Here is a 16,884-nt window from a genome sequence, read left to right on the forward strand (position 1 = left end):
TAACTTTGCTCAGTTTTAAAGTTGAAGCTATTTTTTATATTCTAATACTTTGGTGTATACGGTAAATTTAATTAAATGAGAATTGTTAAATAACCATGACAGCCTTTGTCTCAGCTATTCTGAAGGATCATGAATTAACTGTACAATTTCCAAGGACTTTTTAAATTATACCTCTAAATCAATCAATTTTAAATCACATTTTTCTGTGAGACATGAAATGATTTCTAAATATCTCTTCTTGTGGTACCAAAACTAATTACTAAAGGAACTACAGAAAACAGTAAAATGTATGAAATTTCAAAGTTCATAATAATCTCAGCATTAATCAGCATTTGGCTTCTAGCACTGGAATTAACTTACACAATTTGTTGTATTATCCTGAAATTGTCTTTATCATTTCCAGCATCGGGAGCCACCGACGGTTGTTAGATGCTATATAATTAGCATGAGAAGTCAGAAATCGATGCATGATCAAACCCAAGTTATGTGCCAAATAAAATTGCTATAATTTATCAATTCAACTAGTCAAATGTGATTGTCAGTGACACCAGAACACTCAAAACACAATCATAATTATTTTCAGAAAGTATCAGGGATCAATTGGGGAAAAAATGAGAAAAATGTTAATGTGTTGATGTATGTGTAACAGAGCATCCAAGTTCTGGTAAATCATATAATTTAGCAATGTGATTAACTTTTTTTCAGTATTAACTAAATTTTTACACAGATGTTTTAAATAAAATTATGTAACCCACATAAAAATTTTACTGTAAAGTTAAATGTTCTTTTTTCTTAATCAAATGTATTTTTATAACACAAAATTCTCCTTTAGACAAATGACTAAAGTAAATTTTTAATTAAAATGGTTTTTAAATTAGTTCAAGATAGAACTTCAAAAAATGAAAAATCCAGGCAAATCTGCTACAAACCAAGGAAAGGCAGGTAGTAAGTTATGTGCAAATCCTGGTACATTCCCAATAATTCTGTCTCTTTTCTCCCTCTCATCATCAGGGCACCAGTGTATTTTCCTATCTCAGTTGAGATCACCAGTACTGAAACTGATGATGTACCCAGCCTGCTTCCCTACTGTCTTCCTTCCCACAACTGGACAGAATAGAATATTAAGGAAAGCACTGGCCTTAAAAAACAAACAAACAAACAAACAAACAAACAACAACAACAAAAAACCAGCCTAGGTTTGATTTAGAGAAGACACTCACACCCTGATCCAAGGATTAATGGATAATACAAGGATGATTCTTGCCTAACAACCTACCTTTCTGGTTTATAAAGAAAATCAAATGAGACTATACATATAAAGTGTTTCATAAGCTTCTAAACACTATACAAATAAGAGTTATTATGATGATTTGTGGTCCATGCCCACAGATTTAGCCCAGTCCCAGATTCTAAGAATAACCCAAACCCAGTCTCCACGTGGAATGAATTGAGGAAGCCTCAGCTAAGTAATTCAAATGCCTCAGACTCTAAGACAGTCTTGCTGTTTCTCTTGCTGTAAGCTTATTACAGTTGCTCTAGGCTTTTTCTAATAACTGGATACTCCTTTACTCCTGGGAATAAACAGGGTCCCCAAAATTAAATGAATAAATAAATCAAAACCAGAAAATTCTATTTTTCAGATGCCTGCTTTAAAGTTGTAATACCAATCCACTTCTCCCTGTAGTAGCACTCTGCCTTCCTCTCTCCTGCCATCTTAGGATATCTGACCTGAATCCATACCCCATAGATGGGGCCTTCCTAGTACTTCTATAACACTCAAATTCTGCCTACCTTCCTGGCTTGTCACCGCACTCTCTAGGTTTTGACTCAATATTTAATCCAGTCATTTAGCAGATTTAGATTCACGGCAGCAAATTCTTTTCTATGATTTTTCTACAAATGGAGCAAGATGCTTTATGAGGTAAACAGTTCTGTATCCCTTAAACATAATCAACCCAAAGCTTACATACCTGTCAGTCATGATTACCATGGAAGGCACTGCTGCTGTGGTTGGGAAGTTGGACACGATCCCTCTACAATCCTAGGTCACCTGCTTAATTAACCACTCTGCTACTCTGGTTCTCTGATGCTTCAGAATAAGAACAGAGAAGACAATATACAGTGCCTGACATCATTGTGTCCTACTACACTGAACAAATTATTCCTATAATGAATCCAAAAACAACATACTATTTGCCTTACTTGCATTTTTTGTGTGATTTTAGTTAAATGAAATGTACTCCAGAAACACAAATGTTCTTTGTGTGTAGATGTTAAAAATTGTTACTGCACTAATGTCCTTGTTAGAGAGAGAGCTATAATTAATTATAGGAAATGATGTTACTAACTCTGAAAAGAGTGGGTTTTTTTTAAATCACATATGGTAAGTCATGTACCAAACCAAACATCCATGGTGTTTCTAATTGTACTTTTATATTAGTTACTATACTATTTTCACTTCAATATCAAAACTCATGTCTCTAAGTAAATCTCATAAACTAATCTAAAATAGGAATAACTCACAAGCTTGGAAGTCATTTCAGAATATTTGCAGGAACTCAGTGTATTTGGACTTGGTAGAGTTAAATTATTTTAACATTAAATTTTTCCTTTTACTTTTATGCTGGTTTTATAATATTGTATTATGTTTTCCTTCAGTTTTAGGAGAGGAAATAAAACATCTTAACATTACTCATGCATTAACTTAAGTCTGTTGTATTGTAACAAATGACTGATTTTTCCAGTCTTTTCATCTTTCCATTTGGTTATGGAATAACAAAGCCCACTGATTTGAATATTTGTGATCCACTATAGTATAATAAGACCAATTTTGTCTTTTAGTCATACTTATTTCTTGAACATTGAGAGACAGATGGAGAACAGGATAAAAAAACATGGTAATAATTGGGCAGAATAATGGGTGTGGATTATAAAACAACTGTTAGGAATTAGAAGAAAAAAAAAAAAAACAAGAAAAGAGGTGAGGATGTCCCAAAGACAGCTTGCCAGTGGAGTCATGACTTGCCAACTGTCCCTATAGTTAATCAAGAATTGACCCAACGTAAATAAGTTTGATCGTACGTAGGAGAACTGAAGCAGGAGAACACCTACCAGAATAACTACTCAAGCTAATAAGTTAAACATCCATAGTTCCATGGATGCTGATAGAAGACAGGAGACTCCTGAGACAAAAGACGTAAGAGTATCTGGATAGTTGTCCTGGTTCCCCAAACTCAAGACCCAAGTCCAAGAGAGAAGGCCAGATGAAGCCCACATGCAGTGCAGTGCAGAGAGAGATCTTGAGTATAGAGAATCCAGCTTTCTAGCAAGCAGTAAGCAAGCCTGTTTTTGTCCAGACAAGATTTATTGCAGAACTATGTGGTGCATTCCAGAGATGAGTTACCTTACTTCTCAGGATTGCCAGCCAAATAAATAATTCTAAGAAGTGGCCTTGGGGAAGAAACAGAGTTTTGTGATGTTAGCACACACAGTGAGACAGGTAGGAGTGCAGGCGGCCCACTCACAGAAGACTGCTGCTCGACAGGGAAGTGAAGTAGTTCTCCAAGTGTGATGCCCAGATCAGCATCACTCAGAAACTTATCAGAAATGCAGCTTCCTGGGCCTCATTCCAGACCTAGTTGTCTTAGTGCATTTGGACGGCTATAACAAAATACTACAGGCTGGACGACTTATAAACAAGAAACATTTATTTCTCAGAGTTCTGGCAGCTGGGAAGTCCAAAATCATGGCAGCATCAGGTGTCTTCTGAGAGCCCATTTCCTAGTTTATAGATAACAGTCTTTTGCTGTGTTCTCATATGGTGGAAGAAGCGAGGGAGCTCTCTGGGACCCCTTCTATAAAGACACTAATCCCATTTATGAGGGCTCTGGCCTCATGACCTAATCACCTTCCAAAAACCCTTACCTCCTAATACTATCACACTGGGGGTTAAGATTTCAACATACGAACTTTGAGGAGACACAAACATTCAGACCATAGCATTAGTGAATCAGAAATTTTGTAATCTGATTTACTATGCCCACTCAGTAATTCTGAGGCTTATTAAAGTTTGAGAACCAAACATATAATGGAAAGAATTCTTGATCACAGTCAAGATTCTGGGTCTAGTTAGGGCTTCCACCAACTACCTGGGCATGTCTTTCAAATTGTCCGGGCCTTAGTATCTTCACCTATTATAACAGGAGAGGGTTAGATAATTTCTGATTGCATATTGCTCAAATTCAATGAAGTTCTATATTTCTTGACATGTAGCTTTATAAATATTGCCCTTATTAAAGACGTTGAAATGTACGTGGCAAGTACTGGGAAGCCATGAGAGACAGCGAGCAAGGCAGATCCCCAAGGATTCATAGCCTCATAGGCTCACAGAACTTACTTGTCAGCATGCTGGGAGTAGAACAGGACCTCAGACAAATGCAAAGTAATATCTGGTATATCAGAAGATCTGTTTATGAATTTATAGTGGCACCTGTCCCTGAAAGGAAGTCCAGTCTTGTCCCCTCTGGCCTGAGCATTCTCTTCCAAAAGACAAACTGTAAGAATTATAATCAGAAGTTTTGCCTGTGGAGAGTTGATTGAATGTTCTGAGATTGCCTGATGTGTCCACATCTGTCATCACAGGCTGGGTTCACTTCCAGGACTTGGATGCCTTCTCCTGTGGAGAATACCTTCTCCTGAAGGGGCACAACTGAGTTACCCTCCAAGATTCTCCTACATTTTTTCTTAAAGATTTTATTTATTCATTTTGAGAGAGAGAGGGAAGGGACAAAGGGGGAGGGAGAGGGACAAGCAGACTCCACGCTGAGCACAGAGCCCTACATAGGGCTCGATCCCACAATCCCCGAAATCATGACCCCCAAGACTCTCCTATTTTTCTGTGCTTACAGTGCCAAACAAGTCTCTTTGGGATCAACACTTCTCTTTGGCAGATTTAATAAGTTTCAGTTACATTCTAGTCAAGACTCAAAGACTAGAAACTTTCTGCATTTCTTAAGTAACACTGATTATTCTCTACCCTGATCATTTAAGTCTTGATTTTAGAGTTAAAATCTCAGAAGGCAGCCTGATTGTCTTACTTCCAAGTTTCTGATGGGTTACTACACATTTATCTTTGCCTGTGTTTCTTGTAACCCCCCAGACCCTACATCCAAAATGGCCATCAACTGAGGAACGGAGACTATTAAGCCCCTAAAAACTACATAATGGAGCAGTTGCCTCCACTTGTAGCCATCTCAGCGAGTTAGTAGCCATCTCTGTTTTCATGCCCTTTATGGTTTTTGTGATATGATTCTTTTAGCCTAAAAGTATAATGCAATTTTGGTCCGAAGAGCTTATTAATAGAAAGCAAGTTTAACTTATAAGGAAGAGTAGTAGCCAGGAATCTGTGTTATTTAGAAATTTGAATTGAATTGTGTCTCATTTGTAATAAAGGATTTGTAAAAGCCAAATGTATTCACGTTGTCTATAAAAAGCAAATGGCTTACAATGTCTATAAAAGCGAACCGTTACTCAGTAACGGTAATATTATAAACATAATCAGTGGTGGCAACAAATATAGATAATTCCTGCTTTGTAAGACTCCACTTTTCTGTAAAATGTTATACAGCCTATATTTTCCACATATTTTCTTTCACCTTTTTTTGCTTTTATAGATATTATCTAAAAATGTGGGTTATCTATATTTCTCTAATTACTTATTAGTTATAAATCTCAATTAGAAAAAAAATAACAGAAGCATTTCTGATATTAAAAAGTCAGAAGATCGGGGCACCTGGGTGGCTCAGTTGGTTAAGCATCTGCCTTAGGCTCCGGTCATGATCCCGGAGTCCCAAGATGGAGCCCTGCATCGGGCTCCCTGCTCAGCAGGGAGTCTGCTTCTCCCTCTCCCTCAGCTCCTCCCCCGCTCATGCTCGCTCTCTCTTGCTCGTTCACTCTCTCTCTCAAATACATAAAATCTTTTAAAAAAGGTCAAAAACTTCTTTAAAAATATTTTTTTGTAGAGCTGTTAATAAAGTATATTTATTCCACCTATTGCTGTACCTATAAAAACATGTTCAACATCACTAATTATCAGGGAAATGCAAGTAAGAACCACATTGAGATATCACCTCACACCTGTTAGAATAGCTATTATCAAAAAAAGAACAAGTGCTGGAGAGGATGTGGAGAAAGGGAACCTTCGTGCACTGTTGGTAGGAACATAAATTGGTGCAGCCGTGTGGAAAACAACATGGAGGTTCCTATAAAGTAGAATTACCATGTGATCCAGCTATGCCACTTCTAGGTACTTATCTGAAGAAAATGAAAACACTAATTCAAAAAGATATAGGCACCCCTATATTCATTGCAGCATTATTTACAATAGCTGAGAATGGAAACAACCTAAGTGTCCATGGATGGATGAATGGATAAAGAAGTTATGGTATATATGTTATATATATTCACACAATACTATTCAGCCGTAAAAACAAAGGAAATCTTGCCATGTGCAACAACATGAGTGGACCTTGAAGGTATTATGCTAAGTGAAATAAGACAGAGAAACACAAATGCCATGCATGGGATCTCACTTATATTTGGAATCTAAAAAACAAAAAAGAAACAAAACAAAACTCATAGATACAGAGAATAGATTGGTGCTTATAGAGGGGGGAAGAGGGCCTGGGGGCAAAAGGGCTGAAGGGGGTCAACTGCATGGCGACAGATGGTAACTAGATTAATTGTGGTGATCACCTTGTAGTATATACAAAGACTGAACTATTATGTTGTACACCTGAAATTAATATGTTATATACCAATCTTACATCAATAAATATATATATTAATTCATAAGGTTTAAAATTAAGTGTGCTTTCTCTTAGATTAATACTATCCTTTTTTTCTTTGTCAAGTAGAAGTAAATTGCTTGATTCAGTACAATCCAAGCCCATCTGAGTGGCTTTTTGTTGTTTTTCAGAAATGGGAGAGATTGAGAATTGGAAAAGCATTCATCATCAGGATAATTTGTTTTAAAAGCATCCAGGCTTCCATATAGCCACTAGATAAATTACCCACTATTCAAGAGAAGGAAAGCACAATTAGTTTCACATTATAGTAAACCAATCCGCTCCTTAAATGGCTGTCATTCTTGAGAAAAAGGCAACAAGAATGTCATAGTTGTCCCCTTTCTCCCATGCCTTTAGAAGCAAAAGCAATACTTTTCTCAGACTGGAAGATCTGTGGAAAGCATAGTGAATATATTTTGCCATTGCTTTTAGATAAGGAGAATTATATTCATTACTTGTATCCATATGGTTAATAACACCTACTTCACAATGCAAAGTTAATGAAGCTTTTGTTTTGTACTAGGGACAGGCAAATGCTTTGAAGCCTTATGGCAAGGAAGTAGACTTCAATAAATTATTTTCAAACCTTTTCTTCTTCCCAGGATAATTATTTTTATGTAATCATTTACAATCAAGGAGCAAAGGAAGGGGTAAAGAGAAATCATACCAGGGGTAATGGAATATGCACGAAAAATCTGCAGGCTGTTTTTCTCTTCTTAAAAAGAATACTTGCTAAACAACCATTCATTACCTCTTTTAGGGCAAGCAGGATGGTGTAAGAATATACTAAATTAATGTCATCTGCCATGACTTAACCTGAAGAAACACAATAATTAGTAAACTTTACATACACAGCTGCTGCAGCAGTTTAAGCATGTTCCATCTGTCATAAGAGCGATTGATGAAGGCCTTGCAGAAAAGAGGGCGACTGCAATCATATAGAGAGCTTTAGTTCCTCCCTGCACACAAGTGTTATCAATCCAAACCCAAACCTACTATGCCTTATGTTCACATGTCACGATCATTCTACGGGTTAAATTTAATTGTATTTATTAAGGTTTTCATTTTCACATTGGTAATGGATCCTTTTTGGTACCTGCATACAGGGAATGTATAAAACTTCCTTTATACCACACAACACAGGGCAGGCCTGCTTTGAACCATGAGTTCAAAACTTTGTGCTTTAAAGACTAATTGTACATGAACACTTCTTGCATGAAGAACACACTTGAATAACATTTTCATTTTTAGAAATACATGTATGTGTGACCGAGTAAGCATATGGTACAGACTGGGTGAGGAAGAGGGGGAGGAGGAAAGGAAATAGGGAGTGGGGGAGAGAAGGAAAAGTGAGAGAGAGAGAGAGAGAGAGAGAATATCACAGTATCAAAATGTACTTAGGCCTTAAAGTTTTTTTCCTAAGGATATAAGTTTTAAATGCTTTTGACTGAAAAATGGACTACTTAGGGTATATATTTTGTTTATTTTTAGTTGTTTGATTGGTGAAAGTTTCAAAATCAAAATTATTAGGCATTTATTATTAAGATTAAATATACGAGCTTACAAAGTACTAAATCCTCTGAAAAATGGTTGTCCCAGATCGCTTAATTAAATAGCATTCAAACATTGTAAATGGCATTTGTGAATTTAATATATTTTATATTGTGTTTTTAAGTAATTCATTTGTCTAGTCCAACAAAATCTTTCTGAGAATGAAATAATTCTTAAAATCTAATGAATTCAATGTATCAACATGGCCTAAGGTTTTCTTAGACTTTCCAATATCGTGCACAAACATAAGATTTGGTCATAAGATTTCAAATCATAAAACTGAAATCCTGTGTCTCAGTCTACTTTTTAATGGCATTTTCTAAACTGATGTCACAGGACTGTCAGACTAATAGGCTAAATTCTCTCATGTAACACAGATATTTACAATAACAAATGTTCAAATACTTTTTCTTAACACAAAAATATTAGTAGTATGATTTCTAGTCCTGCAAATACTTTACATTTAATTCTGTATCTTCCTAGAATTAAGATATGTACTCACTAAGGAAGAAGACATCCCAGTTAACTGAAATTACTCAGATGTATATGTTTTTGAGTGTGACAAATGCATATCCATGAAGGAAGAAAAAGTACCATCCTAGATCACTGATACCTTTCAACCAGGGATCTTGGCCAGGTGACATCGGGAGCTACAGACATCCAGAGTGATTCTCACCACCCCAACTGCCATACTCGGTCTTTTTCATAATCTCTATTTCATGGGCTTCAAAACTCTAATAAATGGTCATGTTACATAATCATCCGGCTATTCACAGGAGTCAGCAACTGTTGAGAAAAGCAGCCTGTGCATCCATGCACAGTCTTTCAACACCCACTTAGTCACTTAAGAACAGGCCTTGGGCCTGCAATACTTCCTTACCAAGAAACAAAGAGCCCACAAAGCCTGTCAGTTTCATCACCTATATGGAAAATACCTTTCCGGGTTCAGACTAGAGGAGTGTCTCCTTGTTCCGCTTAAATGTGTATGTTAATGACTGTCAGACACTCCTTTCAGTATTTCAGCCTCCATGGGGCAGAGTTCAGGGTCCTACTACTGCCGCAAGAGAGGGTTATACATAGGCCAGTTGCCCTGCATCTGCTGCCTCAGGGACACACTAGCCATGAGGGACCAAGGCACACGACTGGAGCTGTAAAGCGCTGTTTTTATCCAATGCTGACTGTGCTTTGTTTTCCTTGACAACTCTAATACCAAAATACAATGGACAAAAATATTTGGAGACCTTCCCTGGGATTGATAACCAGTGGTAGATGGTATTTGCTCCCCCCGAGACTGATAACTGATGCACGATGTTTTTCTCAACAGCAGTTCTCATCCAAATGGATACCTCGATTTGCCTGTCTTTGATTCTTAAAACATATACACAGATTTTCCATCTAACTGAAAAAACTTTGAAGTTGATGAGATAATAGGTGTAATTATATTTTCTATCTAAATATAAACCTTGTGCTTGATAGGATCCTAAGATAAATACATGCTTTTTCCCACTACTGAAATCTTGTGTTATTTTATCCTCATATTCATATTCAATTTCTTTGTTTTTTTTTTAAGATTTTATTTATTTATTTTGACAGAGAGAGAGAGCGAGAGAGGGAACACAAACAGGGGGAGTAGGAGAGGGAGAAGCAGGCTTCCCGCGGAGCAGGGAGCCCGACGCGGGGCTCGATCCCAGGACTCCAGGATCATGACCCGAGCGGAAGGCGGACGCTTAATGACTGAGCCACCCAGGGGCCCCTCATATTCAATTTCTTAATTCAATGCTTCTACCAATTGAATTTTGGCTCTTGTATGGTGTTTCTGGCTTGTGGTCACACCATGAGTCTTTCACTGCCGTTCTTGCATCTAGCTTTTTTTTTTTTTTAAGATTTTAATTATTTATTTTAGAAAGAGAGAGCACATGCATGCACCCAGGAGGAGGAGGGGGACAGAGGGAGCAGACTCCTCCCCGAAGCGGGGAGCCCAACGTGGGGCTCAATCCCAGGACCCTGAGATTATGACCTGAGTCAAAAACAGCTGCTTACCCAACTGAGCCACCCAGGTGCCCCACATCTAGCTTTCTTCTTTTACAACCAAGGTTATGTAACTCAGACCAGAGATCTGTATTGCTTTTTCTCCTATCCCAGGGGAATAAGGCTTAGGACTGCACTGTTCAAAGCCTCTTTTTTTTTTTATTGTTTTGTTAATCACCATACATTACATCATTAGTTTTTGATGTAGTGTTCCATGATTCATTGTTTGCGTATAACACACAGTGCTCCAAAGTCTCTTACAGGGGAGAAGTATCCCATGGTCACTCTTCTGAGGAGCCACAAAAATTCAAAAGCAACCCAAATCTCTTTCCCTAGCCTAGAACTTCAATTGTTTCCCTTCTGACTTGGTCAAGAGCTCTGGTTGAAAGATAATTGCTGATCTCAGGCAAGAAGTGGACTAGATTTTTAAAAATTATAGCATACTGTAAGTGTAAATAATTTTAGCATTGTCAACAACAAAGGATCTAAGAACCTAAAGTTCTCAAAACTATTTTTCCTAAAGATCTAGTTCTTTAATCATCTCCTGATTCAGCCTGAAAATCTAACTTAAATCCAACTTACATATATGCATGCTATCAACAATGAAACCTAAATCTCAATATTTAAAATTTTTTTTTCTTTTCTCAGTTTCTACAGATAAAGTGATCTGAAGTAATGAATGATGCCACAAAAGCAGAAAAGAGAAACTGTGACAACACCCAGAAATGTGAAAGGAGGTTTCTTACTGGATAGCAGCATCTTTGGTTCAATTTATTTAAAAAAAATACCCAAATAAATAAAATGGACAGTATTGTTCAATTTTAGAAATTCCATTTCTTCTATGTTCTAAGCTATATAATTGTCAGGTTTTTATGGTTTAGATTGTAAGTGTGTTTTCCCCTTTGCTAATTATGTTGTGTTTTTTTAAGTCTTAAAAGTCTTAAAATGTGAAGGACATTTATGAACGGTAAGGGAGACACTGTATACAAATGTATATTTGTAAAAGCTATTTTTATGATTAGCATGTTTTACTTTTGATCATATATAAAGTCAGGTGATATTGCAATTCTATGTTTAAAGCTTATTTCCAACAATGTCATGTAAGAAAAGATACATCGTAAGCTAGTTTTTATAATTTATTTTTAATTTATAGTTTAAAGTACTTCAGATCATAATGATAAAATACTTGAAAATGTTATATTTCTGCCCTCCATAAGCACCATTTTTATTAAAAGAATGCAAATATTTCAGATGTGATTCCATAGCTAAAGGACTCTGTTGCTTTGACCTGTGATTAAATTGAGCATTCTCTACTCAACTGAAACAATCCAATTATTACCCAATACTTCAGTCTGGGTAGGAGATCCCATGGACAGGTTTTAGTGTCAATACAGGTGAAAACTATACTGGCAAGGAAAAGATTGTCTTGTCTTTGGTTCCAAAAGTTTAAATAGTGTGTATATCACTTCATTTCATCTCCTATTACTAGGAACACTCCATTCCCAAGCATTGCAAGTGTTTTCCAGATGCTCTTTGCTGTTGTCTTGTGCTGTGGAAATGGAAGAAACCATCTTCCACAGACTGTAGGAGAACTCAGCATATAATTTCTTAATAAATACTGTTTCTTTTAAAACAAAGTTGGCGTGTATCTTTCCTTTGAGGGTGCACTTAGTTTTAATATTCAGTTTGACTCTTTATGTCCTTGTAATGCCACAAAATTAGTGTGATAATGAAAGTAGCATAACTTTACTAAAATGTATATGTTTTATATGCCCACACTTTTCATGTATTCTGGAACACATTAATTTGCTATGTAACACAAAGCAAGATGGCCCTCAATTCTTGACAGAAGTCACATTCTGGTATACACTTCTAAAAGGCGTATTTTTTCATTCAAATGTAGAATTTTAAGGAAATATTTCAGGACAGAAAGCAGAACTACCTTGACAGAGGCATTTTTGCTCTGTCAGACAAGTCTGCTGCTAATGGCTACAAGCCCCTCATTAAGAGCAGAGAGACACATGTAATGTCATCAAGAACACTTAGTGGAATTAAGGCCTCCTTTTTTCAAAGAAACTAAAGAGAATCTAAAATCACCTTGGTATGTTTTCTTGTTTTTCTGTTTTAATTTCTTTATGGCAGTTCATCCTCTTTCTTTATGTGTATCAAATAAAAGCTCATGGGCGCCTGGGTGGCTCAGTCGTTAGGTGGCTGCCTTCAGCTCAGGTCATGATCCCAGAGTCCTGGGATCGAGCCCCACATCGGGCTCCCTGCTCAGCGGGAAGCCTGCTTCTCCCTCTCCCACTCCCCCTGCTTGTGTTCCCGCTCTCGCTGTCTCTGTCTCTGTCAAATAAATAAATAAAATCTTTTAAAAAAAGAAAATAAAAAAAAAGCTCATGAAAAATTACACAATTCCATCCAGCAAAGGTTACCTAAAACTAAAATTGTGAAAGCAAAAATTAAAAATTTGCACACTAGGACCTAGGGGCTGGATCAGGAATGTACTTGCCTTTTGAGGAAATGTGAAAATCACAATGTGGTATACTATTTTTCATGGCCATGATGAGTATTGGAGAATTTGCAATTGCAAATTGAATGTATATGTTTTATATGTGATTGAATTGTGATTGAATTGTGAAGCTGAAAAGAAGCTGTATACGGTTCTACAAGGGAATAAAATCAGCAGAGTGATTTCTTGGTTTGCTGCCAAATAAATACATTTCCCTAGGATTGTCTGATGCCCCAGAAAGAAAATGTTACAGGTACAGTGTATTAGGAAAATGCACATGTGGATATTTTTCCCAACCTTCCATTTATCTGTCCTTAATATTCAATAAACAGTGTAGAATTTATAGCAGACATTATCATAAATTAAGAGTATCATACTTTCCCAGATGTTCATTAACTATTCTCAAAGTAAAATGAATAATTAAAATGTATAATTCTTTGTTATTGGACTTAATTTTCTCCACACAGGCCTGGCAGTATGAAATCATGCATCTTTCCCTTAATTCATTACCCGATCCTGGCTTCAGATTTTATTTTAATGACAAAGATGGAGTAAAATATATACCAGATCAGCAAACTATAGATTATATGGGATTATAATCCCTGTGGATTTAGTGTAATAATTTAAAAGGGAACTTTTAAGAGATGACGAAGGTAGTGTAGACTTCTAACTCCAAATAACATCAGTTCCATTAAAAAAGAAATGCCAAGGGAAAGAAAAGAGTTATTACTCACTGAATTCAACTCAATAAAAATGTGGGAAAAGAGGCCCACTGCCTGTAAGTTAGGTCAACTAGTCACTGGTGACAATGTGGAAGGGAAAGTACATATTTTGCTTCCATCTTTTAAACAAAAATTCAAAGCAGAAACACATGACAAAATAAATTGACATAGAAATGAAGCAGGAGATAAATAAGAAGGAAACTATTTTAAATGGGTTAAAGTGCAGAGAACAGAAATTACAAATGCAAATACCTATAGAGGCCTGATAAATATAAATGAAAGAAATAGTCATGAAGCCGCTTAGTAGACTTTAAATACAACTATGCCGATGAGGATGGGCCCCCTCCCAGTTCCAACTGGCTGCCTGATCCAGAAATGTGGCCTATCCAAAAGATTGGCCAGGTGTCCTGATTTTTCAAGAGAAGGTAGACATCAAGAATTTTAAATGAAATAGAATTTTAAATAGAATTTTAATTCTATTTTTGTTTTGTTTTATTTTAATATGAATCTGAAAGTGAAGGAAACCATATCTGTGATTTATATCCAGGATTTAGTAGTTGTAAAAGTTAAAAAAAATAAACTCGCAATAATGAAAAACAACAAATTCAGGATTACCTATGGTGAGAAAAAGAAGGGAGAATAGAATGGAAGTATTGAATAACATGTAATATTAGATCTATTAGGAAATCTATTTGAATCAAATATTTGGAATCAAACATATCAAATGTTAAGGTTTGATAAAAGTCAGTTCTAAGTTACACTGGTGCTCATTATATTTTTTCTATGTTGTGTTTGGAGCCTTCTAAAATTTGCAGAGGAGGAATTTATAAGTGAATTTCCTATTTGTTATTGAAAAGGCTTCCTATCAGCCCTTGAGATATTTAGAGTCACTCTAGGAATCTAATTATGATTCATGCAAGAATTTGGGGTACCTGAGCATGCCAAATAGTCCCTATGTTTATCTGGTTGCTTCTGTAAGAATAAAGACTATACCTTCTCTATTTTTATATCCTGCATCTATGTTACCTTGTACATAACAGGTTATTTCTCCATAAATGTTTGGAGAATTAAAAGAAACAGGGTGTGTTCTAGGTTTTTAACCTTATTATAAAAAGTTTCAAAGCTATAATTTGCTAAGCAACTACTATGTGCCGAGCTAACAGCTTTCTATGCATTATCATGATGCACACAGGAAAACTGCAGGATAGGTATTGTTAGCTCCAGTTTCCAAGTAAAGAGAGCAGATCATTTATTCATTCAACCATTTTTTATTAAGTACCAACTCCGTGCCAAGCATTGTTACTGGCAATATGGGGTCCAGCTATAAATAATAAAGACTAAAATTCCTGTCCTTGAAAAGCTAATACTCGGACACCTGGGTGGCTCAGATGGTTAAGCATCAGCTCAAGTCATGATCCCAGGGTCCTGGGATCGAGTCCCACATTGGGCTCCCTGCTCAGCAGGGAGCCTGCTTCTCTCTCTGCCTCTCTCTCTCTCTCTGTCTCTTATGAATAAATAAATAAAATCTTTAAAAAAAAAAAAAGAAAAGCTAATACTCTTCTAGCAGATGACACAAAATAAGACTATTAACAAGCAAATGTAAAGTATTGCAGAAGATAATGATGATGAACACAGAGGAAAAGGCAAAGCAGGGAAGCAAAGAGGGAGGTGAGGTTTTACATGGGTATTTTAAATGGGCTGATCAGGGAAGACTCCTTGGTAATATGGCATTCAGGCAAAGAAGTGGAGTAGGTAAGGGGGTGAGCCATGTGGCCATTTATGGGAAATTTTATGGCCATTTATGTGTCCTGAGCAGGGGGGACAGCAAGTAAATCCCCTGAGGTGGGAATGTACTTGGTGTGTTCAGGAACAACAAGGAGGGCAGTGTAGCTGGATTGGAATAAATTAGGAAAAGAAAAATAAATGAGGGCACAGAAAAGCCAAGATTTCAGATCACAGAGCCTTAGAGGTGATTCAGAGTTCACTGGTTTTACGCTGTGTTAGATGGGAAAACATCAGAAGATTGTGAGCACAGGAATGATAGGATCTAACAAAGATTAAAAGAATCATTTGGGCTGTTAAGTCCTGAATAGACTATAAAGAAGAGAATCCAAAAATCCCTGCATTCTAGGTTGAGAAACAACTATGTGAGTTTGGTCTGAGACTAGACTGAGAGAAAACTGCTCATTCACTCATCAAATATTTGTTGAGCCCTTACCGTATTCCACATGTGTATTTGGCAATGGGCATGCAGTAGTGAACATAGACACATTTTCTTTTCTCAAGGCCCTTAGTCTACTAAACAATGTTAGGAAATAGTTGAATAAAGATGGTAAGAATAAAATAGTTTAAAAAGATACTGCAAATTAAAAAGAACACCCCCTGCCTAAGTCCTTTTCCTTACATTTTATGAAACTACTATGACTCTCATATAAAAACTTGACCAAAAAAATAACACCCAAAAGCTAAATACAGATAACTCATTAATATAGATGTAAAAATCTGAAATAAATAAAAATACTAGCTAAAAATTTCAACAAAATATAAAATATCCCCCATGACCAAGTAGGGCTTTATGACAAAAATTTACATACACACACGTACACACTTGTGCATGTACACACATGCAAGTACACACATATAAATATGCATCTTAAAACAACATTCTACTTCATACTGAAAATATATTACAATTGAACTTGCATTGAAAATAAGAATACTATTTAAATTAATATTTCTAATTCATTCTGTAAGAGAGAGCTAGGACAATAAAGAAGAAACAGTAATGAATAGTGTGACCGTTAGAAAGGATGAGAACATTTTTTTGTTTGGATAGAATGTGATTATCAACCTTCATGGCCCAAGAAAGTAGGAAGAAACCCCACCAGGCTTAATTATGAGTTTTAAAAAAATTTAAATATCCAACAAAAGTAAAATCTTACATAGCTTTGTAATTCACAAATAATAACTGTGGAAATACAATGAAAAACTTCCATTTCATAATGTTAAAATACTTGGGAATAAAATTGATAAGAAATGTACAAAGCTACATAGCACACACCACAAAATTTTATTCACAGAATAAAAGGTATGAATATATGAATAGATATAAGATGTTCCTAGATGGTAAGTTTGAAGTTATAAATAAACCAATTCATTATACATTAATTCAATATACATTTTTCCCTAAGCCTCAAAGATCTCATCCGCTTCTTTGGCTTTTAAGGCC

General features: G+C 36.1%; 1 protein-coding gene across 13 annotated transcripts in view; it reads left to right on the plus strand.

Moving 5' to 3' along the window:
• RALYL (RALY RNA binding protein like) overlaps positions 1 to 16,884 on the plus strand; it is an 817,889-nt gene that overhangs the window by 659,992 nt on the left and 141,013 nt on the right. For 4 of the 13 annotated variants that reach the window (XM_032421708.1, XM_032421697.1, XM_032421700.1 and 1 more), the window contains one exon: positions 11,073 to 12,061. The exons of the other annotated variants lie outside the window; for them this stretch is intronic. In XM_032421708.1, the coding sequence (XP_032277599.1) occupies positions 11,073 to 11,090 (18 nt within the window). In that variant the 3' untranslated portion in view covers positions 11,091 to 12,061. Of the gene's footprint in view, positions 1 to 11,072; positions 12,062 to 16,884 lie in introns of those variants that run through there. 13 annotated transcript variants of the gene reach the window in all.

This window comes from Phoca vitulina, unplaced genomic scaffold (assembly GCF_004348235.1).
Source record: "Phoca vitulina isolate PV1807 unplaced genomic scaffold, GSC_HSeal_1.0 scaffold25, whole genome shotgun sequence".
Lineage (NCBI taxonomy): Eukaryota > Metazoa > Chordata > Mammalia > Carnivora > Phocidae > Phoca > Phoca vitulina.